This window comes from Pomacea canaliculata, linkage group LG6, assembly GCF_003073045.1.
Source record: "Pomacea canaliculata isolate SZHN2017 linkage group LG6, ASM307304v1, whole genome shotgun sequence".
In the NCBI taxonomy this organism is placed as follows: Eukaryota; Metazoa; Mollusca; class Gastropoda; order Architaenioglossa; family Ampullariidae; genus Pomacea; species Pomacea canaliculata.
The window spans coordinates 15,969,486-15,981,501 of record NC_037595.1 but is presented as its reverse complement, the minus strand read 5'-3'; the positions used below and the strand labels follow the sequence as shown (position 1 = coordinate 15,981,501).

The 12,016-nt window shown below is 42.3% G+C and overlaps 1 protein-coding gene across 1 annotated transcript; it reads right to left on the bottom strand.

Moving 5' to 3' along the window:
• Nucleotides 1-3,270: 3,270 nt before the first annotated feature.
• Nucleotides 3,271-4,544, bottom strand: LOC112566160. Its single transcript, XM_025242153.1, has 3 exons — nucleotides 4,182-4,544; nucleotides 3,541-4,004; nucleotides 3,271-3,295 (listed from the first exon to the last, which is right to left on the bottom strand). The coding sequence occupies exons 1-3, from the start codon at nucleotides 4,542-4,544 to the stop codon at nucleotides 3,271-3,273; spliced, it is 852 nt and encodes a 283-aa protein (XP_025097938.1).
• Nucleotides 4,545-12,016: the final 7,472 nt, after the last annotated feature.

Sequence of the window (12,016 nt, the reverse complement as noted above, 5' to 3'; positions counted from 1 at the left end):
AATAAGCAAAGTTTTAATTCTCTTATTTTCTAGAGTTTCCACATCGGGCCGTCCTTCTTATTTTTGGCGTTATTGTCATGGTAATATAACTTTATTAACTGAATAAAATGTGTCTTTGTTTGTCTCTAGCAATATAGGCTAGTGTATAGAGTGTATATAACCATCTTCTGTGTTTCTATGGTTTGACTAGCAGTATAGCCTAGCGAATAGAATGGCTATAGTTGTACCATTTGAGTACCTTGGATACTCAACAGTTTATCTGTGGATAAACTTTTCCATGGCAAGATATTTCTATAGCTGGACTTCCTCAACAGCAGAGTATTCCTGTAGCTTGGCCTTATCAACAGCAGAGTGTTTTCTGTAGCCTGACCCTATGTTTATTGTAAGCTAATGATTCACATACTGACCCCGGGCGTTTTTTATGTTATGTCATCTTCCATCTGTCATCCTTGGTTTAGACAGTCTATGGGTCGTTCAGTTTACTGTGTAGACAAGTAAGGTTTAGGCAGTTGAAAGTACAGGAACTCTAAAGTTAAAACGGTCCTTATTTGGTTTATTCAAACTAATAGGCATTCTAAGGATCAGTCCTCCTAGGGGTTAGTTCGGTCAGTGTAAGTCTAACCCTAACCCAGTGTAAGAACTGAAGACCAGTTAACGACAACCTCAATTTGTTTTGATCGTTAAGTTAATTCTTAAATATCTGCCAATAGCTAATAGCCAAACGATAGTTGACATCTGACATCAGTATGACTCCCACCATAAATAAAAACACACCAAATTTGCCAACTTGAATTTCTTTTGTCCGACGAGAAAGCTCAGACAGGCAGAGGCAAAAGCCGACGAGAAGATTACAGAGTTCAAACGATCCTCCAGAACCTTCCTCCACCCTGAACTTAGCTGACGATAATGTTTGCTATTGTCTTTTACATAGACTATCTGTCAGAACTTAACTCCACCCAGAACTTAGTTTATAATGTTCTTTAGTGCCTATTTCTAGCACATTACTGGCTACTTGTCTCTACGCACTACAGGCAGCATTTGTACGCATTACAGGCGACTACTCTGTGGGTACTGCAGGTACCAGTTATAAGCCTTGTAGGCTACTAATCTCTCGGTAGTACAGGTAGTATTTATATGCATTACAGTCAATATTTACTTGCAATTAATGTTGACATGTATACTGGAGACCGAATCTCACTAAAGTATGCTGTACGGAATATTTAAATTTTACATTAATTTGTCTGATTTCTTCTATTGTTTCCGGATTATCCGAGAGTAACTCACAGATAAATAAGTTTACGCCGATGAAACCCGACGTTGTTTCCGGCTGGGATGGAAACAGCCGTATAGCCTCAGCAACAATAACACGGACACTTACAGCATGGACAGTCTCACAACATGGACAATCTCACAACATGATGGACAAGTACAAAGTGGACACTCACAACTCGGACACTCTCATAACATGGACAATCTCATAATATAGACAAGTACAAAGAGAATACTCACAACATGAGCACATCTTTAATGTGACATTTCTCTGTAGAAGTATTCATGGTCACACTGTTAAGTGTCCAGCTGACTTGTGTTTAAGTTCTTAGTGTGTTCTTTAGTGTAGAAATAATAGAATATTATTAGCTTTGACTGGAATACCTGGGTGTGTCAAATAATAAACAGAGATGAGGATGACTATGGGAAGTAACCTCAACGCTTGCTCTATTAATTAACGAATCTTACATTAAGCGTATGCTTTACATATAAGAAGCCTTAAATGAGTTGCCAATGGAATTTAAAAACTTATCTGAAAGACTTTAAATGACCGCTGAAAGTATTAGTCGTGAAAAGTTAGAAATGCCAATATTAAGTTAAAAACCTTAGAGACTCAGGACCTAAGGACGATGATGACATTCTCACCTACCATCCTCGCATAAGTTATTAACACATGGTCCCCAAGTTAATTCAAGATTCTGAATGTAAGTCAACTTCACCAATGCAATCGAATAAATTTCAGACCTCATTCCTTAAGGCTGCAACAAAAGTTGGGCCGATGCATGGGGCCTGACACCAAACATTAACATTTTCAATAAGTCATGATGACCAGAGTTTTTGTCCTGAACCTCAAAACAGTTGGTTTCCTGTCACCTTCACACACAATTGTCAAATTTGGTCACACTTTCGGCAACTAATAATAATCAAGGAAAAGATTTATATAGCGCGTACTCAACAGCATGCTCTTAGCGCTTGATGCAAGAAGGAGACATGGACAACATGCGAACGACAAAAGGAAAAATCAACAGCGACAAACAAAAGACAAATACAAAAAAAGAACAAAGTAACAAGACCGGTGATTATCGTGATTCTGCAGGGAAAGACAAGCAGGCAAGGAGCAATAAGCGAAGTAACTCTGTGTCAATATGTCATTTTAAGAAAGTTTATATTTCTCAGGCGATTCATTGTACTGGGGGCAGCGGCCCGGTGGCGCAACGGTTAGCGCTGTTAGCACCTGTCACCGATACAGTGAAGGTTGGCTGCCGTGAGTTCATTTCACGTCTCGGGCACGCTGTTCTTTCTCTGCACGTGGCATCTGTTTGCTTGCCGTGATATAACCTTAGCTGCTAACACGGCGTATAACACCAATTTCTTCCCCTCATTGTACTGGGCTGTTGTAGGCTGTTAGGGCCAGTTGAGGGCAGTTGGGGGCGCGGTGTCTGTCACTACGACAGTCAAAAACTAGTTTGTTGATTCGTATATCGGCTATGACATAACTCTCTGTTAATGCGACATTTACAGGGATAACTGTTGGTAGCTTCCTGCGGGTACTCCGGTTTTCTCCATCGTGTGTGCGTGTGTGTGTGAGATGCATGTGATGACTATTCACAAGTGTCTTTCGTGCGACTTCATGCGCGTAGAGTCCGCCTTTGTTAATAAGATAGGGGGCTCTATAAATACATGTGTCTTGTTCTCTATAATTGTTATTCTCCGTAAATAATGTTATTCTCCAGACTCGCGGGTAGTTAATAGCACGAGAGTTGCTACAGAGCTTAGGAATCTTATAACATGTGAAACTCGTGCCGTTTTGAATAAACTTTCCTGGAAACACACGTGTTCAAAATGTTATAACCAGTTGAATGTACTTATTAAAGTGACGAGGACGGCAGCTAAAGTGTTCTTGACCAGTCTTTCTCTACAGATGAGTGGTCCCAGGGTAAGTGCCCAAATTGGAGGGAAGGAGGGGCTGGCTATTGGCGTTTCATGGCGAGCAAACTAATGCTACATCACGCCAAGGCATCCAGCCCTGTAAACACAATTTAATATAGTGCAAACATACGATGAGTTAGCGATTTTAGCAGCAGAAACAGACACAATCAAGTACTGCTAATGAAGAGCAGACATTTTATCTCAGTAATAGACACAAACATTACGGACTGTAAGTGTAGAATTCAATAAACAGAAGTTTGTCTATGTTCAAATGGAATACAGATCAATGGCTCTCAGCAAATTTATATTAAGTTACAATTACACACAGAGAGAAACACGGACCTGAACCGAGACGACCGCTTGTAATACACAAAGAAGTTGGAGGCACTGTGAGCTACAGGAAAGATGTTAGCGATGATCTGGGTGGCAATAAACAGGTAGTAGTAACGACCATGTGGGGAAAATTCCAGAACAAGAAGCCTGGTGATGTTCAGGGACACGCTGGGAATCATGGTACAGATGTAGATGAAGGACACGAGCAGAAGCATCTTGGTCAGCGCCGTCTGGTGACCCGCTTTCTCGCCGCTTGTCGAACTCGTCTTCTCTCGCCACTTGAGTGCTGCTGTCAGCTTGATGACAGTGATGACAGACGAGACAGACACCACAAGGAACGTGGTCATTGGCAGTGACACTGTCAGGACTGACATCTCTACAGCTTCGAAAAATTCTTTGTTGTCGAGATACAGTTGCGTGGGCTCATACCGCCATTGCACAGCTCCTCCTGTTTCAACGCGAACGACTAATAACTGTAGAGGAACAACAAGATATCCTAGCTGTACTAAGATAAAGCACACAGCCAGCAACACGCCCATAGTACGAGTGTGTAAGAGTGAAGCGGCTTTGAGCGGAAACACTACACACACGCACCTCTCAACCGCGATGATCATATTATAACAACCGGAAGTCGCACGCAAACCATGTACCACACCAACGCCACCCATGACAGTCTTCACAAAGTATTCATCTGCATAACTGCTGTGACTGATATGAAGAAAGGCGCTGATGCAGGACACAGGCACCACACTGGTCATGTACAGCAGGTCCACAGCAGCCAGACAGAAGAGACAGAGGTTCATGCGGTCTCGCAGACCCTGACGCCAGAACACCAGGCACGTGACCAAGTTGGCGGGAATGCCCACTATACAAATAAGTAATGAGATATACCCGTTGAAAACATCCTTCAGCGTATGATAAGTGTTCTCCGTTATTAAATCGCCCAGGACCTCCAGCGACATGAAAATCGTCGACTCATCTTTACAAATTCCTGCTTTTTCTGTGACATTCATTGCGACTTGAGTCCTGGGCCTTTTTATTTTCTATTCTTTGTCCCTTTCTAACATTTGTCTTTTTTAATAAGCTAGTACGTTGAAAGTTCGATTTTTTAAATTTTATAACTTTTAATTTTAGATTTCATGAAAACATATCCAATATTACAAAGTGCTTATGATTTGTCTTGGTCGCAGTTAAGTATGATGTCTCTAACAACTGTTTACAGCCGGTGGGACCTACAGATACCCGCTGAGTAAATGTTATTGTCTTACTTCGTCTCACGCCCATGACAACCATTGATTGAAGGCCTTCTTAATATCATCTGTTTCTTCGTGTGAGAAGACAAAACGCTGGACACATTCTCTCCAAATACAGTCTTATAAACATGCCCGGATGCTGGTGGTTATTTACCGAGCGAAGATAGTAAGCAAATTAATGTACGCTCCCTTTATTACTTATTGCAGTTGAACAGATTTTTTTATTTCAAATGTGTTTGTATTCGTGTACCTAATGTACTCTTACACTAGATTTTGTATTTTAGAAACATAGAATGTTTGCCTGAAATATTATCAGGGCGTGTCTTGTTTCTCTGGAGTTGGATTAATTATATGAGTAAACGTGAAAAGGATTATTGCAGGAAAATCAATGTAAGTAGGCTGCACGATATTTTTAAGAGAACATTCAGCTAAGAGGGAGGAGATTGTTTGTGTTTGTGTGTGTATAGAGAGTTTGTAACTGTGTATCTAGAGTCGCTGATTACTGAAGTGCTTTAATTCAAAAGTTTCTTTGTGTCAATGTCAGAGCAGGTACGGGAGGGGGAGGGTAACGGATGTGCAGTTTCCTCTCTGTATTTACGTGGAAATCGCTGGTTCACAAATGTTTGGACTTCTCGTGCGGTTCGGGCCATGCTGACCCCTTGTCCAAGTTGACAGGATGCTGTTGGCTGGCTGCATCTTGGCTGGGACTCTGGCCAGTCGCCATGAGGACATGTTGTGTGTGGAGGGCGGGAGGCCGTGCTCAAGGGAAGCTGAGGCTGAGGTACTTGTGCGGACAATTTGATTGCTTCACACGTGCCTTTTAAAAACATAATTGTTTCTGTAATTTACTACATCGTTTGTGTACAAAGTGTTCTAAGATTGATTATTTTGTTTATTCAATAATTATTTGTGCCACTGGGAAGGGAAGCAGCAAGCTACAGCGATCTTGTGGTGTTTTGGAAAGAATGCGAATGTCCACGTGGCAAATGTAAATTTTTAGCGGGTATACCTGTAAAGCTTAATATCTATATAGATATATCTAAGTTATCATTATTATTGTCTATTTGGTCAGCCGAGCGAGGGCTAGAACCCAGAAAGTACAGGTCGGCCGCCATGTATGTCTGTCTATGAAGACTTCCCAACTCACAGTCGGCAGCTTCAGTGTTTTAGGTCGATGATGAGTGTTTGATTTTGTAGGGAAGGTTCTTCTTTCTCGACATTTATCTTGCACTACAGGAAGTGCTAGATGTGGAAGGAGGTTTTACTGTCAGGTGAGGCTTTAGATGTAGATAATTGGTAAAATGTTAGCTGTATATTATTAGGTAACTTTGTAGATATAGTTACTGGTAAATGTAGATTATTTGTTTTCTTCTCCGCATTTAGTTTTTTGTTTATTGTCGACAAACAGCTGTGTGGGCTCATACCACCATTCCACTGTTCCTGCTGTTTCAACGTGAACGACTAATAACTGTAGAGGAACAACAAGATATTCTAGCTGTACTAAGATAAAGCACACAGCCAGCAACACGCCCATAGTACGAGTGTGTAAGAGTGAAGACGTCTGCTACAGAAACCGCAAATACAACACAAGCATTGGAGCATTCGGTAAGGGATAAGGTCTGGGCCTGGGGCAGATCCTAATATTTTAGAAGGCCTCGACTACACATTTAACTTAAGCTATATACAGTGTTCCCTCGTTTATCGCGGGGGATAGGTTCCAAGACCAGCCACGATAAACGAATTTCCGCGAATTATGGACATACATGCAATAATAATATATACATGAAAAACAATATCGTGTTAGTGTAAAGTAATATATTAATCATGGTATTAATACAGTACAATAACACTTAAGTGTAAAAAATTAAACCAAAAAACCCAAAAAAACTGATGCGAACTGGCTGCGAGATGGGAGATACCAATCATGGCTCCTCGCTTACGCATAGCAATGGATTTCTCATACACAATTATTTCTTTCATCTGACTATTCACAAAATTACCATGATATTTTAATAGAAATACAAATATAGCTAAATTTGTCGTCTTTTTCCTGTTGAAATATCTATGGTATTTTGTAGAACGATCATTCCCAGCGCGGAAGTAGCGATCGATACTTCACTCAAAAAAACCGCGAAGTAGTGAATCCGCGATAGATGAACCGCGAAGTAGCGAGGGAACACTGTACCCCTCTAACCACGTGACCTCCAGAAACAAATCTACCCGGCCCTGACACTATCGATATTATACTAAAGAGACTGCTGCCTACCACGCTAGAACCTAAACAGCTATGTCTTACCTCCACCCTTGGGCCTCGATCGCCTTCACCAATGAACGTACTGTGTTAAGTTGTAAAAATGGACAATAAGATTCCACTTTGCTGACCGCTGCCCACCTATAATCACCCTACCTGACTTTGACCATGTTGTTCTGGCCTTGAACCAGGCTGGTTTATGATATCGTCAATGGCTCGTGGGTCCTTACCTACAGTGACATCCAGTGCATCCTCTCCAAGAAAACTGAGACCTTGCAGTCGAAGAGAGTTTCCACAAGATTTTATTTTCAGTTTTATACAATGGCCTGTGTAACTCGTAGACAGTTGACACGCTGGCAATCGGCGACACAAGTCGGAACACGATCAACGACACACGTTCAAACTTACCTCGCGCAACATCCGCTGACTACAGGTGACACACGCCTGACAATGCCTGCGCATTCTCTCTGCGGTCACTCCATTACTGTCTCTCTCTCTATATATATACTACATTTTACTGATCTACTGGTCACTTTCAGTCGTCCTTTGACCACCACCTGTGTTTGGGGGGAATGACATGGGTAGACGGGGCAGCTGACAGGGCAGCTACTCTTGCCTATTGTGGGTGACAGTAGGTCCTGTGCAGGACGACCAGTCAGTCTTTGACCTTCGTAAGTCAGTTCTTCCTTTGACCACCGCGGCATCTTGACGGACAGTCTTCGATAAGATGTTGTGCCGGGTCACATGACCAAAGAAGACCAAATACGTCGCATGATTGTTGCAAGTAGAAACTACAATGTACAAAACATCTACAAACACCTAGTATCTTCCTGTCACGCATGCGCACCAAACATTCTACTTAACAACGCTCTTGTCAGTCACACACGCACGCTAACCGACTAGAACAGTCTAGACCAGACCTGGGCAAACGCCGGCCCGCGGGCCGGATCCGGCCCGCCTCCTGTCTCTGACCGGCCCGCCCGCTGGCCGCCCACCAGTAAATATACTATATATACAGTATTGGGTAAAACTTGCAGGTTAACTATATTAGTCCGGCCCTCTAGAACCATCCCAGTTTCTCATCCGGCCCCTTGGGAAAATTAATTGCCCACCCCTGGTCTAGACTCTAGACCAGGGGTGGGGAACATCCGGCCCGCAAAGGCAACCGAATTTCAACAAACTTATAAGATTTCTTTGTAGCAACATAAATGAATAATAATAATAACAACAATAACAGCAACAGTAACAACAACAACAACGTACATTTTGAAAGACAAGCAAGGAATGCCCATTAAATGAGAGACAGAACATACATGACGAGACAGACACGTATATATATATTGCTTGTCGGCTGCGCGCCGCCTGTTTGGACGGTTTTGGAGAATGATGCAGGCAAGTGACTTTAACCCAAAACTGAGGCAGGACCACTCCCGGTTTGATGTCTGCTGTTGAGAAATGTAGACTGGGAAAGAAGACGCAGCAAAAGTGTTACACACGGTAACGAAACTTCATCTTGATCAAATATAACAGTCTCATTGTCAGGTAGGTAATTTCCTAAGGCCGCGAATAATGCTATAAGTATAAAAATGGCCTTTGGATGAAAAAATGTTTCTCACCTCTTCTTTAGATGGATAGGATCAAAGCAGCGCGGGGGTCAAATACCTGTTATAGTGCCACCGGACATCGGGCGGCACACCCCACAAAATGGATACATTTAATTCGTAACATTTACTTTGTAACAGCCTCCGTCAAGCAGCAGAAGCTGGCGGGTCGGCCACGTGGTCCGCCATGACACCTTGCTGAAGACGGTCCTTCAAGGTTCGCGTTGAAGGCGGTCGATGCCGCGGCAAACAGAAGAAGGGTTGGGTGAGTAACTTGAAGGAGTGAACAGGCTGTTCACTGGGGGACCTTCTAATGCGGGGATAAGACTGGGTCGGCTGGCGTGAGTTCACCGTTGCTGAGCTCCATCAGGTCTCCGCTACGACTGTATAGCCGAACCAGCTTCGGAATGAAATAAATAATTAAATCTTGTAATTAGCTCAAGCAATATGTAATGTAAGTATCAAGTACACAATTATGTACTGTTAACAATAGCAAAGTACTGAATAAAGGTTTATGTAGAGCGTGAGTTAGACTTCATCAGCTTGTAGACCAAGAGTATATACTCGTCACATCCATTAGCAAAGATCAGTAGTGACAAAGCGTTGACATAGTTTTCCCGTTAACAATTACAGACAAATCTGTTTCAGAGCGTTTTTAAAACAAGATAAAAAGACATTCTATCTTGGAACCAGAATATCATGGTTCATGTCAAAGCGACAAAGTCAACCTGAGAATATTTGGTTTCACACCATCACCAAACAGATCCACTTATATCATCATAAAATATATCACAGAAATCTGGTGAGCCATCCTCCTCTTATTCCACACCCAAACTACGGATATCGCTGCCATTCAACCTGTTCCCAATTTCATTTGGGTGAACGACTTTTTCCTTTTGTAACTGGTGTACTCCATTCTCACCCTAATTCAGTGTTGTTCATGATTAAGCTCTGTGTGTGTGAGAGAGAGAATAAATCTGAATTAAGAAACAATTAAAATAATGGCCATTTCCGCTTGTAAGTATAATAAATGGATACCATTTCCGACACTTTATATTTCAAAAGAAGCAAATGAGAACATGCGCTTACAACCAAATAACTCTGAGGTCAGAGGACTTGGTTATAGTTATCTGCCCTCGCATGGATTTATTAATTTCTTCTCTACTGTAGTCGAGGAGCTCAACTACTCAGCACACATAGACTAACAGACTCGTATAGACAAGGAGTGTGTTCACTGTGTCTAACAGAGACATGTAGCGAGACTCAGATACTCCTACAAACAAGGACAGTATAGACTAAGTGTACTAACAGTGCATTAACTGTGTCTGACAACCAACCATAGCGAGACTAACCGACTTGAACCGTGACGACCGGCTATAGTAGACAAAAAAGTTTAAGGCACTTTGAACCTGAGGGACGGCGTTGGCGACGATGTGGGACCCCATGAACAGGTAATAATAACGACCAGACGCGGAAAACTCTGGGACCACCAGTCGAGTAATGGTCAGCGACACGCTAGGGATCATGGTACAGATGTAGATGAAGGACACGAGCAGAAGCATCTTGGTCAGCGCCGTCTGGTGACCTACTTTATCCTTGCACGTGCAACTCGTCTTCTCTCGCCACTTCAGCGCTGCTGTCAGTTTGATGACGGTGATGACAGCTGTGATGAACACTACGAGGAATGTTGTTATTGGCAGTGACACTGTCAGGACTGACATCTCTACAGCTTGAAACAGATCCTTGTTGTCGAGAAACAGTTGTGTGAGCACGTACCGCCATTGTACCTTTCCTTCTACCTCAAGACTAACCACTGATAACTGTAGGGGGATGACAGTGTAGCCAAGCTGTATCAAGATAAAGCACACAGCCAGCAACACGCCCATAGTACGAGTGTGTAAGAGTGAAGCGGCTTTGAGCGGAAACACCACACACACGCACCTCTCTACCGCGATGATCATATTATAACAACCGGAAGTCGCACGCAGACCATACACCAAGCCCGAACCATACATTAGAGTCTTCAAAAAGTACTCCTCTGCCATATTGCTGTGACTGACACGAAGAAAGGCACTGACACAAGAGATTGGAACCACAGCCCCCAGGTACAGCAGGTCCACGGCAGCCAGACAGAAGAGACAGAGGTTCATTCTGTCTCGCAGACCCTGACGCCAGAACACCAGGCACGTGACCAAGTTGGCGGGAATGCCGACCAAGCAAATAAGTAAGGAAATGGAACCGTTGAAAACATGATTAAGGGTGTTATAAGTGTCTTCGCTGATTAAATCACCTGATCCCTCCCAGGGTAAGGAAAAGGCAGAGTCGTTACTAGAGATCGTGTTCCTTGAGAAATTCATCGGTGCACGTCACTCGAGGGCCTGTAACTTATAATTCTCGGAAGGAAGATTTAACTCTCTTGGACTTACTTTATATTAAGATTTACTACCTTTTAGTATCTTTACATACTGTGTTCATTGTGGCACAGTTTGTTTTAGAGATTGTAGTGTTATCCCCTTGCTTGATGAAAACGAATCAATTAAAAAGTTAATCGATTACACAACGATTTTTAACTGGCACTTTTTAAATGTCGCAAAGTCCACGCAGTAAGCTAGGTGACCATTTTTCTCAAACGTTTGTCACTTGGGCACCATTTGAATAACAGATAGTTGTGTATGAATGTCTTTCTCTCAACCGTTCAACGTGAACTGTGATGCTCACATCCTCTGGACAACCACAGGTCTGTGTGAACAAGCCTGGAGTCTGGACATGTCATGGCCTCCTGTCTGTGTGAACAAGCCTGGAGTCTACACATGTTATAGCCAGTCAGGGCCATTGATGCTGAGACCTCGTTTTGTTAGGAAATAAATACTATCTTCTCTCGACTGAGTGGCTTCTGTCTTCAAGAGTAATCTTTTTATAAGATTTTGGCATATTTTTTTATATTTTATATATCATTGTCTTTTCCACATGTCTGTATCCGACAATTATTTCAAGCAGGCAATAATTTTTTAAGACATCTTTTTTTCTTATTGGTAGTTCTATCTAATGTCAACTTGGTCTCATGACTACAACACCAGCCCGTGGAAAGAAATGTTTAACAAATTATTTTTCTAGAACCTAATGAGGTGACAGCAGGCTGGACACAGTATCTGAAAATTGTAAGCAAGTCTGTATTTCAAAGATGATATAGCCATCTCGGGTTATTCTTTCGGGTTTTTTACATTATTTCTTTGTCCGCACCACGCCTATTTTCTGAAAGGGTGATATATGCTTATCCCAATTTATCGTTGAAATATTTTTATCTTTTCATCTAGATGCTCTTTTTTGTTTAACATACTTACCAGGCGTTCCTTTATTTGCCTAATTAAACAAAGTTTGAA

Excerpts from the sequence above, each read along its gene's own strand:
- LOC112566160 (XM_025242153.1), bottom strand. The coding sequence starts at position 4,544 with ATGAATGTCACAGAAAAAGCAGGAATTTGTAAAGATGAGTCGACGATT. Across the intron at positions 4,005-4,181 it reads TCATGGGTGGCGTTGGTGTG|TTATTAGTCGTTCGCGTTGA; the intron begins GTACATGGTTTG and ends GTTCCTCTACAG. Across the intron at positions 3,296-3,540 it reads AAGCGGTCGTCTCGGTTCAG|GGCTGGATGCCTTGGCGTGA; the intron begins GTCCGTGTTTCT and ends TTGTGTTTACAG.